The 23,392-nt window shown below is 35.8% G+C and overlaps 1 protein-coding gene across 15 annotated transcripts in view; it reads right to left on the bottom strand.

Annotated features, from left to right (window-relative positions):
- Window positions 1–748: 748 nt before the first annotated feature.
- LOC129247336 (restin homolog) overlaps window positions 749–23,392 on the bottom strand; it is a 67,832-nt gene continuing 45,188 nt past the window's right edge. For 4 of the 15 annotated variants that reach the window (XM_054886428.1, XM_054886427.1, XM_054886434.1 and 1 more), the window contains 12 exons: window positions 16,569–16,721; window positions 16,298–16,504; window positions 16,032–16,197; window positions 15,635–15,812; window positions 15,335–15,394; window positions 13,048–13,158; window positions 7,327–7,431; window positions 6,461–6,527; window positions 1,861–5,681; window positions 1,662–1,792; window positions 1,195–1,403; window positions 761–1,135 (listed from right to left, as the gene is read on the bottom strand). In XM_054886428.1, coding sequence (XP_054742403.1) covers window positions 1,092–1,135; window positions 1,195–1,403; window positions 1,662–1,792; window positions 1,861–5,681; window positions 6,461–6,527; window positions 7,327–7,431; window positions 13,048–13,158; window positions 15,335–15,394; window positions 15,635–15,812; window positions 16,032–16,197; window positions 16,298–16,504; window positions 16,569–16,721 — 5,252 coding nt within the window. In that variant the 3' untranslated portion in view covers window positions 761–1,091. Of the gene's footprint in view, window positions 1,136–1,194; window positions 1,404–1,661; window positions 1,793–1,860; window positions 5,682–6,460; window positions 6,528–7,326; window positions 7,432–7,473; window positions 8,100–13,047; window positions 13,159–15,334; window positions 15,395–15,628; window positions 15,813–16,031; window positions 16,198–16,297; window positions 16,505–16,568; window positions 16,726–20,473; window positions 20,627–23,392 lie in introns of those variants that run through there. The other 11 variants (XM_054886429.1, XM_054886436.1, XM_054886437.1 and 8 more) reach the window with 8 other exon arrangements.

Here is a 23,392-nt window from a genome sequence, read left to right as displayed (position 1 = left end):
GCCCAGCATATTCTATTTTTTTACCTCCGCACTTGCTCTTAAGAGTATTATAATTTTGCTCACATAACAGTTGTATGTAACAGCATAAAGGAATAGAGATGGATAGGGGTAACGTTTGTTTGATTAAAAAAATTAAATTTTACTAAGATGTGCGCTGGAATATAAAGTTCGGTTCGGACCGAATTTAGCCTTGCTTCCTTCTTTATTATATTATTTTTTTTATTTTTATTCTAAAAAGCCTCCATGATAATAAATGAATAGGTAAACTGAAGCAAACGCGGCACTAGCAGCAAAGGCTTTCGGCTGGCTGGTGTCGTGTGTTGAGTCAGATGCGACGGAGTAGATCGGTGTCCTCTATAAATTTTGTTTCTAGTGCCTTCGGTGGCGTCTTTTAAAAGAGGAAAGGATCACTGTTGTCGAAGTGGTGATGCCTTTGAAAAGCAAGTTCTGGGCAGGATACCAGCAGGTCATGCAGGCTGGCTGTAGCTTGGTAGATGGATGCTTGTTTTTTAATATATTTCCTATCATAAAAGAAAAGCGCACTTAGCAGATTGCATAAAATAGCGTAGTTTATTTAGAGAATTACTTTTATTAAGGTTTCAATAAACAGATTTTATTGTACATTATAAATTTATTCGCTATCTAATTCAGTTGTATAATTAGAAAATAAACCACAATAAAATTGTTAGTTAACAATTTATTGCATTTCTCCTAAGCAATATAACTAAAGCGAGTAAATAACTCTAATTACTACATAATATACAATAAACAAATTCGTTTAAAGTAATTTTATTCTAATAATAGTTGTACGAAGAATGCACGAATTGTTTGCAGTTCTTTGTAAAAAATAATACATATTACATATTACAAAGTAAGCAAGAACCAACATGGATTAATTTCTGTAATATTTCTTCAATAGTGTTGTAGTAACTGAATGTAGCAAATTTCTCATTTTCCGCTGATTATCACAAACGCAGAATGTGTTGTAATGTAAATTATTTATTTAAAAATAATATCTGGAAAACTCGAAAAGTTCAATATCATGAGGTTGAAAGCGTATTCTTGACGTAGGTTTCATAGATCGAGTTTATTTACCACTCATCATCTTCGCACTCGCCCGTTTCGTGGCCAAAAACTAAAAAAAACAACAATTCGTTGAAAGTGTGTCTAATTGCTTGTCTTTTAAAGTTGTACCTTCACATGTTTCACAGTATTTTCGTGGCTCTGGCAATTTCCGGTCCGCTTTCTTCGCGGGGTTATTGAGCGGTGGAGGTGAGTAGTCGCGGACGTCGGATGCTTGAAGTGGACAATCTTCGGTTTCGTGTTTGTCGAATTCATCGCAAATATCACAAAAAACGCGTGGAGCTGGTTTCCGTTTTGCGATCAGCTCAAACGCTTTAGGCCTGGGGAAGAAACAAATGGTGAACAGGAATGTACATAAATGCATTATAATAATTATATGACTGAAAATTTATGTATGCACAAGTACATAAACACACAATCTGGTATCCTTTGCTAATCTAAAGTTTTACATTGTGTCTTAAAAATTATTTTTTTTTTACTGAAATAGGTGTGAAATTAATTATGAGACCATTTTGTAACAAGAAAGCATCACCTGGTTATTTTGGATAACTAACAAGATATAGCATGCTTTCACTTACTGAGTGTAATCCGTGGGTAGAGTCTCGAGCGCCTCGATTTTGGCCTTCAATGAGTCATTCTTCTTTTGCATATCGGCAATTATGGAGTTTAGGAAGTTTATTTGTGCTGTATTGTCTTCTGTTTCTTCTACCTGAAAATTCATCACACAGAAACAAATACGTTCTCGGTTGCATCGGCAAAATAAACGTGGCTACTTACCTCTTTAGGAACGCCTGCAGCTAAATTATTTTGCCTCTGCGTGTTAATCGCATGCACCTCACGACTTTGCAATGCAATTATTTCGCGCGTTTTTTCCAACTCAAGAACTTCAAGTAGGCGTTGTAGATTACTGTTTTCCATCTTCAACGTTTTTTGAGCTTCCATATTACGCAAGTTCTCCTGTTCTAAAGATTTAATGCGTTCTTGTAAATGGTGCAGTTCTGTGCCCTTCGCCGAGGCGGCTTCATCCATTTCATCGATAACTTTTTTATATTCAGCAAGTAGGTTTTGTAATTCTGTATGCTCTTGCAGTTGTTGTTCTTTTCCTTTAACAGTTTTCTGTAAATTATCGTATGCCGTACTCAGTTCATTGATTTTAGTGTCTCGATCTAATAGTGTGGCTTGTACACTAACTAAAGCCGCTTGTGATGCTTCCAATTTCGCAGCAACACTTTCAAACTCCATTTGCTTTTCGGTTATAGCGGTCGATTGTAGTTGAAGTTGGGTCTGCGCATCCGCCAGTTTTTGTTTAATGTCGATGAGCTTTTCGCTCAGATTTTCCATATTTTGATCGGACTCCATTTCGAAGAGTTCGAAGATGTTGGCTGTTTCACATTTTTCTTGTTCCAATACTCGCAGTGCCTCCGACATCTCTGCATTGGTCGCTGAAATATTCGCATTGGCCGCCTGCACTACTTCAACCATATTGCGCAATTCTTCCATTTTGATTTTGTCCTCTTCTGCGATTTTCGTTCTAAATTCCTTTTCTGTATTCGCAAGGTCTAGTGCATTTTGCACGACCTTCAGCTGATCCTGAAGCTTTATAGTATCTTCGAGCGCATTTATTTGTGCCAATTTCAACTGTTCAGCTTCGCCGCGACTTGTCAACAGTTGGTCTACCGTCGTTTCCAGCTCTGATTGCAGACTATCAATCTTTTTTTGTAGTTCTGCTTTTTGCAGCTGTTCAATGTTAAGTGTGCTCGAACCCTCTATCTGTGCTTGCTCCAACCTCTCTCGCAGCTTTTCAGCCTCACTGGTCAGGCTTGTTATTTGCTTGTCCAGTTCTTCCTCTTTTGATTTGAAATCCAGCTGAGATTTAAGCAATTCATCCTGCAAAAGTTTAATCTGCTGCTGCAAACTGGATATCGCTTCATCCAATCGACCTTTCGTTTGCTCTGCGCTTTTAAGCTGTGTCTCGAAATTTTCTATAATCTTCCGCTCTGCCGCTTCTTTCTCTTTTATAACATTTAACTGGCTTGATGATTGTGTTTGCAGGTCTAGTTTTAGAGTTTCAAACTCTTTAGCTTGTGCAGATTTCGCTTCTAACGCAGCTTCTAACTCGCTTCGTAACACATTCGAGTCGTGCAGATTAGACTGAAGGCGCTGTTCTAATTCTTGCAATTGGTTGTCGAGTTGCAAACGGTCAGCGGTTGACTTATCTGTAAAGTCCTGTAGGAGTTTATTTTTCTGCGTGAGCTCCTCTGACAGTTTGGTAATAACTGCACTTGAGTCAGTCGATGCGTCATGTAAGGTCGCCAAATCTTTTTGAAGTTGCTCATTCTCACTCTCTAATCCAGTGCATTTTGCCATCAGAGCCTCAAGCTTTCGTGATAAGTTACCCAATTCCAGCTCTTGTTTTCCGCATTTTTCTTCCTCCAATTTGAATATTTCAATGCGCTTAAAACTCTCCTCTGTGGCGGTTTTTATCTCTTGTGTAAGTGTCTCTACTTGGCTACACAATGTATCGATGCGCTGTTGACTCGCTTGCAGCTGACCCTCAAGAATAGCGCGATCCGTGTTTGTTTTGTCCAAGAGTTCATCGTAAGCTCTCTGCTCCGCTGCGACTTGTTGTGATATCTTTAGAAGCTCAGAATTCGAGTCGATAGATGTAGTACGAAGCGTGTTCAAATATTCTTCTAATGTCTTATTTTGTGCGGCCAACGATTCATATTTGGTTTGCAAATTCTCATGTTGTCTTTGCCCATCACTGAGTGCCAGCTCCAGTTTAATGGTCTTCTCCTCGAGTACAGTCAACTGTTTGGTCTTTGTCGATATTTCGGTGCGAGCGCGTTCAGTGTTTGCATGCTCCTGCTCCAACTCCTTCGATGCATTAGCCAATTTCTGACCGATCTCTTCTATCTGGCTTTCTAACTTAAGTCGTTCGTCGTTGTTGTTCGTTTGCACTTCGAGTAAATGCTTTTGGCGTGTGGCGAGCTCTTCATTAAGCTTACGAACTTCATACTGCAGCTCAGTGAAATTCGAATGCGCTGATGCTACGTCGTTCTCCAATGCCCCATTTTGTGTTTTCAGACTATCACATTTGATATTTAAACTATCTAATTTGCGTGTCAAATCGCCGATTTCAAGTTGTTGCTGACTGCATTGCTCTCGTTGTGCGTTCTTGGTGGCCTCCAACTCGGAACATTTGGCTAACGTTGTGTCAAGTTCTTGCTTCAATTTATTTACCAGATTATTTGTAGTGTCCAAGGCAGTTATGTTTGAGTTTAAAGTATCCACTTTCTCAGCCAGAACACGCTCTAGCTGCGTGTACGCATCTGCTTTTTCTTTCAGCGCGTTTTCCGCAGATTTTACGTCTTCTTTAAGTTTTTTTGCTTCTAACTCGAATTTGTTGAGTCTGGAATTAAGTTGTTGCACACTTGCCGACGAATCGCATTCTAAAGTTTTAATTCGCTGCTGAAGTTGGCCAATTTCATTGTTGAGAGCCTCGATTTCTTGCATTTTTTTATTTAAACTTTCGTGGGATTTATTTGTCTCACTTTTTAGCTTCTCCTCCAGATTCAAATTCGATTTTTCATATTCTTCAAGTTTTTCTTTATACTCCTGATCCGTATCTTTAAGAATCCTTCGAAGCTCTGCTTCTGTAGAACTCGTAACGGCGTTGGCTTCCTGTTGTTTTTTTAATTCGGATTTAAGATTCTCATTTTCTACTGTAACGTTACTAATTTGTTTTTTCAACTCTTCCATAACCATGCCCAATTGCGTCATGGCAACTATCTTATCCTGATCTGCAGTGGTTGCAGCCTTCAACTTTTCTTCGAGGCTCTGCTGCAACTCAGCTAAATGCTTCACTTCTTCTTTAGCACTTTTCAGTTGCATTTCCGATTGCTTCTTAACTGTTTGCAAACTAACCACATCTTCTTCCAATTTCTTTATTTCTAGTAATTTTTCCTCCAGCTGCGTCTTCGCCTGTATCGTACCCGCTTGCTGGTTCTTCAACAGTTCTTCCAGTGTGGCATTCTCTGCCTTTTGCATACTGAACTCCGCTTTTAACTTCGACAGCTGTTCGTTAACATCATGCAATTGGGCATCACGGGCTTGCAACTCGTTTCGTAAGATCTGACACTCATCTTCGGTATTGGACCGTTTGCTTTCTAACGTTATAAGGGTGTTTTTCTGGGCTGTAAGCTCAGCGCTAATTGTGTTTAACAACACGTCTTTCTCCTCCAGTTTAACAAAAAAATCAGCTTGCAATTGTTGGCGCTCCTTCTCGGCTTCTTCTTTGAGCAGATCCAGCTCATGCCGCAGGTTCTGAATGCCACACGCTGATAGCGAGAATTTCTCCAGACTTTCATCCTTCTCCAGTAGCTCCTTTTGCAATGTATCGTTTTCGTTTCGCAGATATTCTGTGTTCTCCTGCAAGCGCTTTTGTTCATCCTCAATGGCAATAAGTCGGACTTCATATTCATCTTTTTGTTTTTGTAATTGTAAGGTAAGTTCGGAAATTTTAGCAGTGGCCGCATCCGCTGTCGCAGAATCAACAGCAGAGGTGTCTTCTGCGGACAGGTCAGATTTAATGGTGCCTATATATACAAATATATATGTATATAAATATGTGTATGTACATGGATTCGGATTCGTGCGTGGATTCGGTGATATGCACGTATGAGTCGTTTATTAGCCTTCAGTTAGAAAAAAGTACCTTTGCTTAAGCAAGCAAAACAGAAACCCGGTACAAGTTTTCTCACAAATAAATCAAGAGTACGATGCTCACATGGATTCAAATTATTAATGCGATTCTTATAGGAGTATATTTACTTTGATTACAAAATGTTGAAAAGAAGCATTGAAGAGATATTATGGCTGGCTTTCTTGGCTTTCTAGTAATAGGCAAATAAATATAAAAAGGCGGAACCAAAAATTCGATTTTCATGCCAAACACAGCCTAGAGGTTAATAAAAAAACGGCATTTTTGTAATTTCCGTTATTTGTTGGAAAGTGTGGTTATGGAGTTAACCTGGCCGTTTTCTGCAAATAGAATTCTAAAGGAATGTGTCTAACATCTTGAGTCAGACTGGTTGCATGATTTCAAGTTGCCATGCCCACTTCCGAATTTCTTAGTAAACGATGCGTTAAACATACTTTATTTGTTCCGTTAACCATTTTGAAATATATACATATATATTTATCGAGTCCAAAGCGGGCGCGATATCAGCTAATAATAATATTTATGGAGGAACATTAGTTGGTCAATGTTGTAAGGCATGTTTTCTCGAAACGTAAAAACGAGAAATATACGGGAATATCAACTCATATGTGCAACACGAAACTCAGATTTTTTCAAACTTCAGTTATTTCTTACCTATTGAAAGATCAGATAACTTTTTCTCTAATGCTTGAATTTTTTCCTTATATACATTTGCTTGGACCTAAAACGTAAGTATTTGCTTTAAAACATAAAAAAATAAATATAACATTTGCAAAAATGTGTCCCAAAAGTTCAAAGGCATCAGTAACAACATCATTGTATTTACAGAAATATTACCCCACTGCCTTTGAAAGCGGCAATCGATTATTTCCAGGTTTCATAATTAAACCTAAACCACAGTTGCAAGAAAAGACTCGTACCATCCCGTACACAGTGTGGGAATAGAGACGAATGTATGTGCATGCGTGTTCATTTAAGCGTATTTTTCCATTTGGAATTACAATCGAAATTTTGATATCTTCTTGCAAAAAAAAGTATTAACTGAGATGTATTGATTTACTTCTATAATCCCATTCTGAAAAACGCATCGAAATTTTAGTTTGTGGAATTTTTTGTTCATTTTTGTTTAGATATGTACATTCATCTGTATGCATCCTTTGTATGTTTTGAAAATGAGAAAAAAACTTGGGCTGGCTTTTAGGGCTATCATTGTTTTATGTTGGTGTTGTAGGAGTAAAACATGCATATACTCTTGTCGGACATAAAAAATAGGTCAGTACAAAGTTATATAAGAACCGTATACGGCAGTACAAACCAAAAAACCACTGCAGAATTCATTCTGAATTAAAGTGAAATGTTCTCCTAGAACTCAGCCTGTGTTGAGGATGAAATATTCCAGCGTTTCGCCATGATGGCATCACTGGTTTAACAATAATGATGCAATACAGTCCTTCATGTTAAGGATATGCCTGTGAACTTTTGGTAGCCATTTATGCGTATTAGATATACATTTTCCTTACATCGTTGCCACAGTACGTGGCCTCATCAATTGAAAATTGTAAATCCTCTGATTTCTTACGTTCATCGTCCAGAGAGCGCTCCAATTGAACTATTCGTGATTTCAGCTAAAAAAATGTCCAAATACGAGAACAATGAGTAAAAATGCATTGCAGAAAAACAAAGCACACAGCGGTTTAAAATTTATTACACATTTTCATCTTAATATTAAAAGCTTTATATGTTTACATATGCACATAATTATATTCGTTTTATTTATGCTGCTGATTAAGCAGTTGGATTTGGTAAATACAATAAACAAAATTCAATAATAATCGTTTAAAGCAATAAAATTCTCTCAAATAAGTATAAGTATTTGACAAGTAATCGCGCACAAGAGCACTTGCATGCCTTTTGTTTTATTCTTCATTCTTTATTCTAGATCTTTATTTTTAATTTTTCGTAATTGTTTGTAGTTGATTATAGCACCGGATTAACAACCGATTTTCCTGCTATAATTTAACCAAGTTTTGGTGTTTTAGTCAGAGCTCCAAATTATTCCCATCTATGTCGCTCTCAACGGGTTTGAGCACCAGTTACATCTAATCTGTATTAAATATTAGGGCATCAGCGTTTTGGGATCCTATTTGATGCGGAGCGGTGTAAGGATGCTGTGGAGGATGCAGTGTCGTTCGTGATTGCCGTACCAACCGCGAAATTCGCGGCGTAGATCAACCAGGCGAAAGCTGCGGCGAGCGATGAGACGGGCCCAACGATCCGAATCACTGAGTTTACCCTATATCGAATATTGTGACAGTATTTTGATTGAGCAGTGTTAAAATTGACTATGAAATATTAAATGAAATGTATGTATGTATGCCATTAAATTGGTATGGAAATATGTTTGTATACTATTTATGTATGTAAGTAGGTTACCCACTTATATAGCGACTTTCACGAAATTTTGTTATTTTATGGATTGCAAAATAATTCTTAAACTCGTTAGGGAGAACATATACTATATGTAGGGTTGGTGTCGAAATTCTGTATGTACAAAATTCTAAAAACAAAATTCTGCTTTTTAAAATTCTGCTTTTTTAAAATTCCGCTTTTTTAAAATTCTGCTTTCTAAAATTCTGCTTTCAAAATTCTGTATTAAAATATAATGTTAACAATGTTAAAGAGGTAATGTAATTATTTAATTTATTATTTTTTAATATTATTTGAGATATTAAATAAAAAAAAATAATAATAATAATAATAATTTTTTCTTCAGTTTCGATAGAATCCACAGTATTTTTGCGTCGAACTTCTTTTCGCGTGGGCGGCCTTCGGCCACGCTTCAAAAAAATAACCCTCATCAGTCCAACTCCGGCTACGCAATCTACAGTATTTTTGCGTAGAACTCCTTTCCGTGTTAAAACCATTTAGGCCTTCCAGCTTTTTTTTATTCAATATCTCGAAAACTAAGCGAGATATCAACAAATTTTACTCATTCATTTCGTTTTCTTTTGTCAAGTTCTATAAGAATCCGCCATAAGATTGCGGCGCCACGGAAACAGCAGAATCGCCTCGTACATATGTACATACCTACATTAATTATAAATAGTTGATAACAGTTATACATTGGTATGTACATATGTTTGCAATCAAATATTACCTGGAGATGAGAACTTTGACTCTCTTCTTTTATGACGAAAATCACAAAACTTGAATAAAGCAGAATTTTTCGCATTAAACATGCAGAATTTTGAAAAAGCAGAATTTTAGAAAGCAGAATTTTTTTGGAATTTACAGAATTTTGTCATCCAGAATTTTGTAATACAGAATAATGACACGCTCCCCTATATGTATATATATAGACTTTGTAAGCTTTTTTTCTAGTAGTAGTTGTTCTTCTGCAGGAAAATTCGCGCAGACAAAGACATTTGGCATTTGGAAAGAGATTCTCTCAAAACCAGTTGCCAATACGCGCACCAGGAATTGGTCGTCATCCTATTAATTATTACCAACACTCGAGCAATAGGATTTCTTTAATTTTTCCCATTTTCTGTTTATACAATTTTTGGAGTAACTGCAGTTGCTTATGTAAACAGAATAGCTCGGGTGTCAAGAGTTGTAACCCAAGAGTGGAAAGCCCCAACACCTTTGACATTTAGAAACCATAACCGAAAGTCTCGAAGCTAGTGTCGCTGTTTTTTAATTCATGCTGTAATTAATTGCTGTATAAAATATTATAAATAATTAAAAAATAAAATAGAAACATAAACGTATATGTATTTCATATACATACATACATGTGTACATATATCATTAAAAACAAAACAAAAACAGGTTCACTATAATTGATTTTATAATAGAAATAGAAAAATTATTATACAGCTCTTGCCTTTGTCAATGGTGTAGAAACTAACGAAAAAAAATATTTTATTTAAGTTTTATGAAGAAAACGAGAACAATGATTATTTCTGATGATTATTATTTATGCTTTGCTCTGACGCATCAACAAGCTTTGTTCCCAGGCCATCTTTAAAAATAAATAAACCAAGACTGTTGAAATATCTATTTAGTAAAAACTAGTTAGTGATTTTTTTATAATTTCCACATACCCAGACTCAATATACTCATACCTACTTAAATATATACATATATATGTGCATAAATATGTTGAAATAGATATATGAATAGCGATCATGGTACAGTTAACATGCGCGCAGGGTCCTTCAAGCTTAAGGCTTCTTTTTTAGCAATATTGGTCTGACTACCATAATTCGATGGCGTCTCTCTTCACAGATGTTAAATAAAAAATCTGCAATTCACAAATTCGATTTCGCTCGTGGACCTTACATAAACAATAAAAATTCATTGTATAGTATAATAAAAAATATGGATTTGGAAAATTTCTCAATTTCACATTGTTGTTATAGTTTGGGTCGTTATAATCGAAAAATTTTAGTTATTGTTGTTGTAGCAGCATACACATTCCCCATACATGGACGGGGAATGATGCTGCAGTGACAAGTTCTTCGCCGGATATAAATCTGGGTAATTCCGGTAACCTAGAACCGACGGTCGTGTTAGTTGGCTGTTTCAGTATAAAATGTAGAAACACCAGTGCACGTTCCCTCCGGCCATTCAATTGAAAATATTGCAAATGAAGATCAAAATTTGTCAAATGAACAGCGTTCACGGCAAATCGGAGTGCTTGATAACAACTTGTTTTGTTTGCTTATTGTTGATACGAAAGTCCTGGGAAGAATAATTTCACAATATTCTGCAACAAAATTAGCCGATCTCCCGATTTGGGGACCATCAAAGGTAGTTTATGTGAATAAATCAGAAATAGTTTAATCTTTGAAAGATAAAAGTCGACGCGAAATTGCCGACACAGGAGAGCTGAATTTATGCTTAAATGGCATCGAAAACTTTACTACAAGAATAAAAAAAATCATCAAAAGACGGCATTCACAAATTTTAGGGCCTCTCTATCGCATATGTCAATAACCAGGTAATGAATTCTCGTTCCTTCGACGTGCTTCGTTTGGTAATACTTCATATTATGACCCAAATACCTCTGGCAGGCGTTTAAACCAAGATTCTCTTAGAGTTCGTGCTGTGAGTTGTGATTGTCCTACAAATGGAGAGTTTCAGTTTTATGCTACTGCCATGGTCAAACAGTTTTTATGAGATTTTTTCATGGGAGAAGTACAGCTGAAGTTTTGCTTGCATTTGCCTGTCGTTGCTAGAAAAACTTGTTCTTTTATTCTTATATTTCATGTCTTCTGTAAAGAATGGGCCAAGTCCTACCGTCAGTATATCACGCACTTATTATATGCTATACCCTTATTTATTTCCAAATAGATTTCCTGTAATTTCCTGTAACATTTGCTAAAACACTTGTGCATGCATTCAAAAAACTGTTGAAGCAACTTTTTTATTTTTCTGCTGAAAATAGTAAATGTTGCTAAGGTTTGCTAATAAAACAAAAAGCTAGCTTTCCAAGTGACATTGTAATATTGAATATTTTATTTATTGAACATTAAAACAAACAAGTGAAACGAGACAGTAAAACTAGAAAAATAGCAAAATTTCTGCAAAAACATTAACCAGTTATTTTTCACAGTCAACATATTTTTTGCAATTGTGTTATTTGAAATGGTGGTGCAATTTAGCAAAAGCGCATAAGCAAAACTTGATACATATGTGCATATGAATGTATACTCATAAACTGGCGAAAATAAATGTAAACATTTACGAAAAATCATTTAAAGCAATGCCGGTTTTTGCTTTTAAAGAGTTATTCTTAAATAAGAATGCATGGTTTTCAATTTATTCTGCAATATTTTTTCGTTTGTTTCTTGTGCGGATTTTCATTTCTTTACAGCTTTAAAAAAATTAGGTTATATTACTGTTACAAGTGTGATAAACAAATTGTTGGTGAAAAAACTAGGCGCGCCAGTACCTGATGGCAAACACAAAATTTCTGTAAATCTTTTTTCACGCTGAAGGATGAGCAGGTTGTGGGGTTAGTACTGAACATAAAAGTATATGTATGTATGTATGTATGTATGCACGTACGTATGTACATATGTATGCCTGGAACATAATATTTACCTCTTCTAATTCAATATGTAATAAAATTTATCCTGCAAATAACTTGCTACTTCTAAACTTTTATGCGACTATATTTGACATTTGCTGAAAAAAATTTGGAATTAAATTTTATTTTCTTAATAGCGCCCCCGATCCAATGAGACATGTGCGTATGTATGGACTTAGTTTCCTCAGCGCTTAATTTAAGCTCAACTAAAATTGCAAAGCACCAGCGAAGTCCAATTGATAAACGTGACTGGCACTAAAATTTGTATAAAAATTGCACATAGCATACAGTGCCATGCATGTATGTACATATGTTTGTGATGCCCACACAAGTGCTTGGTTACGTTTATTTGCAAGATGATAAAATTAACAAAAATGAAATTAAAAATAAACTAAAAATCGAAAAGGTAACAAAAAGAAAGTAACAAAAAAATTTTAATTGAAATGTAAACCACACTTTGAGTGGCAACAGTGGTTGAGAGATAACCAAATTAGGCTGTTTAAACAAATTGTATTTTGGGTTGGAAGTATAACAGCACTCGTTGGTGAATAATACTGAACACCTAAAATAAACAAATCGTTTGCCAATTATTTTGCAGCTGTAGTCGTATTTTAAACGATCGTAATATTAACAAGGGTTGAGGTTGATGTGGGTATATAGTATACATATGTATGTATGTATTGTAAAGGTGTGTGCATGCATTTGGCGTGTGCATTTACAAGTGTGTGTGAAAGGTAAGCACGCGTCAAAAACAATTAGTAAAAACCTTTTTCTCCTCCTCCATTAAAACCTTTTCGTATATCTTAGCCCTTTGCTCTTGCCCAGTCGACTGGGCTTTGGTATTTCATTGCTTTCTATTTCTCACAATTATCATTGCTTTTTGCTTTCTTTACCAAGCAACTGTAATCAATTTATTTTTATTGCAAAACCAAACTTTCTTCGTTGGCGGTGTTGGGGAGCGCGAAGGCGTCCATGTCTCCACCAACGATGAACGTTTTTTCGCCGGCATAACGGGTGGTGATTGGGATGATCGTGACGACGGGCGCGGCGGTATGGTTGGCAACCGCACTCGTGTTAAGCGGAAGGGCCGCTTCTTGTCGGCATACACAACCGGAGCATAAAGTGTGTCTTCGTAGATAATTACCTCGTTTATATTCTTTTGGTACTGTAGCGCCTGGTTCTGGCAGTCCTCACGGTCCAGCTCCCGCTCTATCATCAACTGCTCAATGTGTTTCTGTTTCTCGTGCAGTATATCCTAGAAATATCCAAGGTAAAGAATAATTGGAAGAAAATAAGAGCAATTATTGGCCTTAAGCATTTCGCGATTTTTTTTTTACTTTTGCGACTTAAGAGGACAGATACCTGTAAAATTTCGAAAAATTTTTTTGTTTTTTTTTTTTCATAAAATGTTAATATAATCCTTTAAGAATATGTCAAAAAAATTTTAGAACGTAAATTTAAGTATTTCTTATATTATAGATCGTCAACCGTGACGACTCTATTTTTTGCGTTAGAGCGCTGGGAGAGGTATAGTTACGTTGTATTCAAACTTTAGACGAATTTTTCTCAAAACTATATTTTTCGAATTGGCGTACACGATAACTCGAAAAGTTATTGACCGATCTCTCTGAAATTTTGCACATATCTATTTTATGATATTACTTTTTATGTGTTTAAAGTTTCCGAAATTTTTTCGAAGCAAAAATAGTAGGAAAATTCGCCCCAAAATTAATTTTTTTTAAGCATTTTATTCCATTTTTCGTTAATTCATATAGAAGTTATGACATTAATAAACAAACAAATTTTTGGTTTTTGTATTCAGGTCACTGACACCGATGCTACAATGCCCGCCGATTGAGAAGCGACCTTCCTGGAAGAATTGAGTGTACAACCGCCATTTTAAATGATTTAAATATAAAAAAAAATGTATATTATTTTCATGTATAAATAACTGTATGCCAATTTTGAAAAAAATATATTGACTTCTTCATTTTAAATAATTTTAATGAAAATCAGGGAAAATATGACCGTTTACAGGTATCTGTCCCCTTAAGACTAGCTCACATTAAAGCACACAAACCCGTTGAAAAAAATACAGATATGTGTGGGGAAGTACACTTATTATATTAGACAGCTGTGGTCGTATACCAAAGTAGCTTAAGTCGACTTAAGTTTAAAATTTTTTTATTTAAAATTTTTTTTTTATTTATTATTATATATTATAGGAAAAAATAATGTTAAGAGTTTTTACTCAAACAAGCTAGAATCTAATTTAAACAAAGGTGGTTTCCATTTCGCCTTAAGCTACTAAATACTATGTCATACAGCCACAGATATTTATACTATAAACATTTACTAACACAACTGCATAATCCACAAAGGCATTTAACCAAGTTTTCCGAACATAAAGATCAAATACACCCGAATAATATAGAAATATAAATCAATTGTATAAATATACGATTATTGAAACCCTTTACTGCTATACCATGAAACTGTGAATATTTGCCGATGCCTATATACTGTGAAATGCCCAATACTGTGAAATAGGAAATATTTCTAAAGGTAAAAGGAATTATGTAAATGCCAATGTAAATAAGCCACCAAATCAACAGAGCCAATCGTAATAAAAATTTGCCAATTTTTAGAATCAGTCAACCGCTAATATACTTACAAATATATCCGGGTAGATCAGGATGTGTACATATATGTATATGTGTATAATATTGTATTATGTTTTTACAAGTACACTTTAAGTAAATGTATTTAAAGTAAATGCTAGTACAGGTAGCGTTGTGCGGGCGGGAGCGTGCCAATGGAAACATGCAAATTTTCAATTAATAATCGACATTTTAAAGAAGCTTTATTTAAATTTCAAATTTAAAAAGAAAATCAATCGTAGCGTGTATAGCGATAGTCGGAATTTGCTTTATTTTTAACAGTTTGGAAAAAATAATTATATACAACAATACGTAGTGCAATATATCGAATAATAATTTACATAGGTTTTTGTTAGTACTCTTAGCACGGCTTAAAACTAGGTTTAGGTGACCAAACGGAAATGCAAAATAACAGCAACTGAAACAGTGATAAATAATACAAAAAAAAAACACAAACACACAAAAAGATAAACAAATTGCCATAGGGTGGGAAATAAGCAACGGTGGAGAAATTAGTACCAGGAGGGTATTCGCACAACGAAGTACAGTTGAAGCAATCACCAATTTCGTTATTATCTTAATAAGATAGATTTTCAAATCGCAAAAAGTCTCTGCGTTTATGAATTGTAGGTTCTAGAATACTTCTTTGTGTGAATACCCCGCCAATTTATGCACACAAATGTAGACCATTTCAGTTCCATAGAACAATTTTTACAACTAAATTTTTCCCACTTGTCAAAATCCAATTATGTAAGTTGAAATTTAGCGTACCTGCATGGAATATTGCGATTTTGGTGTGGCAACGATCGGCTTGATTGACAAAGATTTGCGCTGTATAAAAGAATAATTCAAGTTCGTTACAGTTAGTCGTTTCGATTGCTTTGGTTAAGTGTGGAAATTTAAGTTGTAAAATTAGAAAAATATTAATTTAAAATTGAAAGTAATCGGTTTCTTTAGTTGCATGGGAAATTTTTTAAACAAATTAGTTTGCAGCCTGTTGAGTGCTCTAACTAATCAGTAGATGATAAACGCCAATATATGCGCATCCTCACAATCTCAATTTTATTATACCTGGGCATTCATGCGCAAGCGTGATGTATTCGTTGTGGCAATGCTGTTCATTGTGCCAATGGAGTTGAGAGATTCTCGAGAGCCGGTTCTGGAAAGACGGGACTTCTTTGACGAAGGTGAAAGTGAGACTTTCGCGATCGGCACGAAAACGCCGTATTTCGGTCTGCATTCAAAATACCTGCAGGAAAAATGATATGTGCTCGTATTAGTTATGCAGAATCAATTTACTGCATATCGGAGACAATAAATCACGGAATATATGATGCGCTTAATTTCAGTTATATATGAAAAGTAAAAAAACGAGTATATTTAGTAAAGGAGTCTCGAAGATGCGAAGTCATATTTTTTTTCTACTAGTGATGATTAAAAATACGAAAATATATAGGATTTTACTAACTTTACGCCATCCACAGAGCCATCGTTTTTACCAGAAGGCTCGTCTAATTCGACGCCACACCAATTGCCCGATGCGAACTGTGTTTCCCCCAAATAGCGTAAAATACCAGGACGACTACCGAAGCCAGACGATACAATAATGCGATCTCCAACTGTCAAACCATTTTCTGTTTATGAAATATAATAATGAAAAATTGATAAGTAATTCAAACAAAAAGCTACGAATAATTATTTGACATGTAAATTACTTTCCCTTTCCACACTTACTTCCTGAACTGCGTAGGAATGAGCTGCGTATGCTCGCAGTTGGTGACACTGTGCGTGAGCGATCTGGCGACATTTTAGCTAGCGGCGAAGTCGGTGTCTGTGCACCCGAAAACGGAGCCAATGTGAGACGCGTGAGCCGCGAGAAGATACCACGCCTTGGTTCGCACTGGAAATAACGTTTGCCAGCGACACAACCATCGTTTTTACCTAGAACCACACAAATTTACACAACATTTCAACAACGATCCATATAGAGTAAATCTAATCTTACCATTTGGTTCATCCAGCACAATACCAGCCCAATCACCGGGGGCGAAATGAGTCTCACCAATGTAGGCAATCTGGCCGGGACGTATACCGCCAACCCATACTTTTTGACCAATTATAAACTGTTCTGTATCGTGTGTGAGAACGGCACCATGATCTGTAAAAAGCGAGTGGAAACCAATTTATAACTCATCACAAATGGACTTTCATTAGTTGGCATTTAAAAGTACATGCATATGTTTGTATGCGTGTCAAACGAGGAGACTTTGCTAGTTGACAATTAAAAATATCTCATGTTGGATGCCAAGGCGGTAAACTTGCCTCCCAGTCTAAGATTTGAAAAACTCACTCAAATCAGTTGCTTTATTGCACTTGAATTTTTTACTTTTAAATGAAAATCGAAGTGAACCAATCAATCTTCAGCCTTTTAGGAAACACTCAGATATACAGGAAAAAGTGCTTAATTGTATCAACACTTGATTGGGCACTCAAGATAATTGCGCCAAATTTCTTGTTTATAAAGAATTGTATTATTGGATACTTTAGCATTTTGCGGTTGTACATATGTCTATTCTCAGCCACCAATGCTTTTCTACCATTCCGATCCTATGTCTACTCTGAGCCACCACAGCAAGGAACCATACCAATTTTATACCATATTTTTTACAGAACTAGTAAATCTGGTTTATACTCCATAATCTTACATATTATGTATAACTGCTTTTCAAAGGAAATTAATTCCGACCAGTATGACACCCATGTCCAAAATTTAATACGGCCGCAAAGGGTTCATTTAATTCGCTTGATTGCCTTATTTGGCCGACCAATTTTTCGTTTTCGTATGTAAACAAATAATATAAAACGCAGCATGATTTTCAAATCAAATCAAATTTGTGGCACCATACATAGAGGTCTTTTAGCGAAGTTTATACAAACCAAAACATATATTTAAAGCATCCTTTCATAAACAGTTCCTATTGTTTAAATGGAATAGTTCGTTGGCGGCTGATTCATCGGTGTGCAATGAAGTACATTGCACGGTATAGATACAAGAGCCGGCGATGTGAGGTCATCCAATGTTTAACACTACCTTAATTTACAAAATATTTTAAAAAATACATACAGTGGTTCAAACGTCTAATCGTACATGCAGAGGACTCATCTTAAATATTAGTTTTAAAAGAGAAAATTTGTTTAATTTAAAATAATATACACTGATTTTATTTCATAATAACTTAATTTATTTCATCATATACAAAAGTTTTAAGTTTTCACAACATTTTCTTAAAAAAAAAACAAAAGCAAACAAAACAAAAGAAATTCATGCCCAAACGAATAATCGTACAATACTGAATTTATGTTCTCAAACTAAATATTTTTAAAATTAATACTTAGTAGAGAGTCCTTTAGCTTTAAGCACAGCACTCAAACGTTTTGGCATCGATTCTACTAAGTTTTTACATACTTATGGTGAAATATTATACCACTCAGTTCGTAGTTTCTTTCAACTCATTAACATTTCGAAAGACTTTGTCCTTTAATGTTCTAGACAATTCCTCCCATACATGCTCAATTACGTTAAGATCAGGTGATTGTGCGGGGGTTTGGGGTAGTTTTGGACAATTATAAATAAGCCACATCCTCGCAACCATTGATGTATGTTTCGGATCGTTGCCCTGGTAGAAAGCAAAATTGTTTATTATCCCCAAACGCTCGGCACTTTGCTTCACATTATTTTTAAAATATCTAAATACTTGTATTTATCCATATTGCCTTCAATTAATTCAATATTTCCAATACCTGAACTCGAAACACCCGAGGCTTTTTTAATCTTTTCATTGGGGGGGATTTTTAAGTGGCGGGTCCCAAACCCAGCGCACAACCAGCTATCCTGGAATGCTTCGCCTTCTTCCTCCAAACTGGATAAAGAGGCAAAGCGAATGGGTTTGGTGGTGAACGAGGACAAAACGAAGTCCCTCCTGTCTTCAAACAAACAGTCGGCGCACTCGCGTATCGGCACCCACGTCACTGTTGGCAGTTATAATTTTGAGGTTGTAAAAGACTTCGTGTATTTAGGAACCAGCATTAACACCGATAACAATGTCAGCCTTGAAATCCAACGTAGAATCTCTCTTGCCAACAAGTGCTACTTTGGACTAAGTAGGCAATTGAGCAGTAAAGTCCTCTCTCGACGAACAAAACTAACACTCTACAAGACTCTCATCATGCCCGTCCTAACGTTTGGCGCAGAAGCTTGGACGATGACAACATCCGATGAAGCGACGCTTGGAGTGTTCGAGAGAAAGATTCTGCGTAAGATTTTTGGACCTTTGCACGTTGGCAACGGCGAATATCGTAGACGATGGAACGATGAGCTGTATGAGCTTTGCGACGACATAGACATAGCGCAGCGAATAAAGATCCAGCGGCTTCGTTGGCTGGGTCATGTCGTCCGAATGGATACAAACGCTCCGGCTTTGAAAGTATTCGATGCGGTACCAGCTGGTGGTAGCAGAGGAAGAGGAAGGCCTCCTCTGCGTTGGAAAGATCAGGTGGAGAAGGACTTGGCTTCACTTGGTGTGTCCAATTGGCGCCGGTTAGCACGAGAAAGAAACGACTGGCGCGCTTTGTTAATCTCGGCCAAAATCGCGTAAGCGGTTAGCGCGCCAATTAAGAAGAAGAAGAACTCGAAACACACTCCCACACCATCACTGATCCACCACCGTGTTTCACAGTAGGCTTTGTATTTTTACAATCAAATTCTGCATTGGGTTTTCGCCATACGTAGCACTTTCCATCGGACCCTTTTAAATTAAATTTACTTTCGTCTGTGAATAATACCTGTCAAAAAAGAAATTTAGTGTCAATAATTTAAATTTTATTTTATTTTTACCGTTTTCCAGAAGTTAATATCTTTTATAATATAGTCTGTACCAAATTTCATGCGAGCTTTTTTGTCTTTAGGACTTATGTATGGCTTTTTTCGTGCTATTCTGCCATGATAATTGTTTATTTTCAAAACATTTCGGATTGTCTCATCACAAACTATCTTATCAGTCTTTTCTTTTAATGTTCTGTTAATTTCTACTGCTGTTACCAAAGCATTTTTTTCACTTCCCTTAAAATCAAACGTTCATCGCGGTCACTTAGCTTCTTGCCTTGGCCAACACGACTTTTATTTACAATAGAGAGGTCATTTTTATATCTTTTAATGATATATTGCACGGTAGAATGAGCTCTATTTACTAAAACTGCGATTTCTCTAAAAGTTTTTCCGAATTCGTGCAATTTAATTATTAATTTTCGTTCTTCTACCGTTGTTTGTTTTCCTGAAGGTGCCATTACGTACCGATTAAGTTTATCACTTAAAGCAATCTGGATAACTAAATAAGAATTTATTTATAGTCCAGTGCAAAACTCAATTTGAAAAAAATGCTTATAGGATAACGGTATCCAGTCGACGTCTACTTATGTACGATTATTCGTTTGGACATGAATTTCTTTTGTTTTGTTTTTTTTTTTTTTTTTTTTTTTTAAGAAAATGTTGTGAAAACTTAAAACTTTTGTATATGAAATAAATTAAGTTATTATGAAATAAAATCAGTGTATATTATTTTAAATTAAACAAATTTTCTCTTTTAAAACTAATATTTTAGATGAGCCCTCTGCATGTACGATTAGACGTTTAAACCACTGTAAGTAGATATGTGCATATGTAAGAATTTTTCGTCAGACAATAATGTTGTGATCGTTGGCAAAGGCGTATGCAAAACACTAAATGCACGAAAATTCACTGGGCCATGAAATAATTTTTGCACACACAATTATTTGTATGTATTCATTTGAACATTTACCTACATAAGTATATATATTACATACTGTATATATCTATTTTTAAAACTTTCCTGTCATTTTAAACAAAAAATGGCTTTTCAGACTGCAAACCAGGCGATCCAAGGTTACAAACACACCGAGCGCAGCGAATAACAACGGACGGATTAAAATGCACTAAGGTATTTGAACGCGGATTGGAAGCGGAAAGTTGGCAAAAACTTAAACGAAGTGAAAACAAAAACAAAAAATACCAACTTATTAGTCGTGTGACCCTATATATGGGTGTGTATATGTGTATGCACTTATTCATATGTATGTGTCAATGTGAATATTTGCAGCTCAAAATGGCCCGATCGTGAGGGTGTAATGAATCGGACTTTCTAGAAACATTTAGTATATTTCTTTGTTAGATGAATTTCCAATAACAAATCCATGCATGCATCAATAATGGCCTGCACATACATATGCACTAAGGGTGAGCAGATGTGTGTATGTATATATGGTGTACGCGTAATTTATGTGGCAATGCAGCGCTATAAAAAATAGCTCACAAGCTCGATCGTACGCGACTCAATACTCAGTATTTATTACGAGTATACACCTACAAATGAGAGTGTGTTCATATATGTATGTAGTATATTCATATATTATATATAGTATGTATGTTTAGCGGTATAGATTGTTAATTGCGGCGTTTTCCATCGATTAGCGCCCACAACTAAATATTATGTAAAAAAAATAATATAATATATGGACATTTGTTGTTGTAGGTGTACCTCGCCTGCCATTCACAGATGCAGTCATGTCTGTGTGTAGAATTTGATGTCATTGATGTGATTGCACTAAAATATACTGCAAATAATTAAATTCTGAACTTTGCACTTGCCAAACTAAGTTGCGTTTCTGGGGCTAAATATGTACTTAGTTTTGCTATAAATTCTGTGACAAATTTTACAATGCATACGGCGAGAACAAATTCGCAGAAAAAGTTCCGTTATTTTTACTTTTGTTCGAGAACATGGCTTGTCGAAACCTCACAAAAATTGGGAGAGTCTCAAACAACCTTTGGTTCCAGCAGCGATCTCAAAATTCCTGCAAACCGTGCGTGCTGCATGACCTAATCCTTTGAAGGCTTGTGCAAAAGCAAACTGAGACCATTTCGAATGAAAATTTAAAAAATTGCATGATTAAATAAATCTAGCTTCATTAAAAAAGTATAATTTGTTTTAGAGTGTATACGTGAACTGGAGCTCGAGTGATTCCTAAAATTCGCAAACAGTACGTGCACCTTGAGTGATTGTGGTCTGGTATCGATATGGACCAAAACGGTCTTTGCGTGGCTTCGGGCAGGCAGTATAACCTAATCGAACTTTGCAGCTGAATAGAGTAAAGTGTAAGAGCTTATATTTCTTTTGGAAATGGAACAAACTAAAATGTGTGCCCTTGTTTTAATCCGTTAGACTTTTCCTTGCAATAGAGTTCCATTTTAACTTCAATTTGTTTTTATTAGCTTACTTCGTAAAAATAATCGAACGGGGCAATAAATAGGCTGTGATGAATGTTCCTCCTTAGCTTCTTTTTTTCAAAATCTTAGTTGGTTCTAGCGAAGCACAAATCTCACACCCTAAATCCGATTTAAACTGCTTTGAGATCTACCTAGTATTGTCAATCGGCATCTATAACTCCTTCATATGGATACCTTGCCAAAAAGCTAAAAACCGTTGATCTTCTGAGACCAAGAAAAAATCAAGCCAGTTTTTTATGCCTTCAGTTGAAGCGAACCGTATTGCCGAAAAAGATTTCTGCTTTGACAAAAACAATCCAAAGTCAGAATAAGCCAGGTAGAATACGATAAGAATCCCCATCTGCAGTTTTACAAATAGATTCTAATCGATTTTAGACTTTAATAATATGGTTGATTTTCTGCCAATATTCTCTTCAAACAAATCAGTTATTAATGATGCAGCTGCCCGTGATAGTTTAACCAGCTTTAAACCGCTCAACATCCCTTTCGCACCATTAATGTTCGGCTTTGGAGTTGGTGTTGTAGCAGCATAAACACTGCCAATACATTCGGAGCTTGGCTGGCTGGGTCTCACATTTAATATCTTGCATTTAGGGTTGTCACAAAGGTTCCAATTTTCACTCTATGCAAAAATTTTTTGGTGAGATTCAAGAAGCATTTCTGGCATGCAAAATCACGTTTCGACGTCGGGAGTTCACAGAATAATGCCCCAAATCTTCGTCTACAAACTACCATTTCGCTTAACCAGGCAGTTCATGGTCTTCGGTGTCAAAAATATTACATTTATAGCGTCGAAACTAGCATTCTTCGATAAGTTTCGGCAGTTTCAGCAACTAACACAAAAGCATGGAACCTTTTTAAGCAAATATTGCCCTCTTTGTCTACTGTTGACAATATGTCAAGCTGTGAGAGGGCGCCACAAAAATACATCCTGAAGTGCATTCAGTGTATGTTTGTTCGCGGTTTTTTTATTCTGTAAGCAATCGCAAGTTGAATTGGTAGAGCGCAGCAACAATAGCTAAAGTAATACGAGTTTATAAGCGCATGCGTTTTGTCCAATTAAGGCAGTAACAAGTGGCACACATCTGTTGCAATAATGCAAGTTCGCTGCAAAGGCACATACACCCGCAATTCGTTAGCCTTGACAGAAGCCAAATGAAATTGAAATTTCGGAGTATTGCCACAGATAATTGCATTCATTAAACTCGTCTCTTCAATGTTTAATCGTACAAGCAACACTGGAAATTATATTTTTCCAACGAAAAGTTGTAGTTCGCACAGAGAATCGCTGATTTTCATAGGCTGCGATGAATGCCCGTATGAATGGAATGTTGAGACATATTTACAAAATAATTTAAGTTGAAGTGCATTTATGCACTTCATTAAAGTTAATATAGTATATTTTAGTGGTTAATCTGACAAGATAACTGGTATCTTCACACTGAGTTAGTTGGTAGGAGTGTATTGTA

Source organism: Anastrepha obliqua, chromosome 5 (genome assembly GCF_027943255.1).
Source record: "Anastrepha obliqua isolate idAnaObli1 chromosome 5, idAnaObli1_1.0, whole genome shotgun sequence".
NCBI classification, from domain to species: Eukaryota; Metazoa; Arthropoda; class Insecta; order Diptera; family Tephritidae; genus Anastrepha; species Anastrepha obliqua.
Note: the sequence above shows the minus strand (reverse complement) of the source record. Positions and strands in the feature narration are given on the sequence as shown.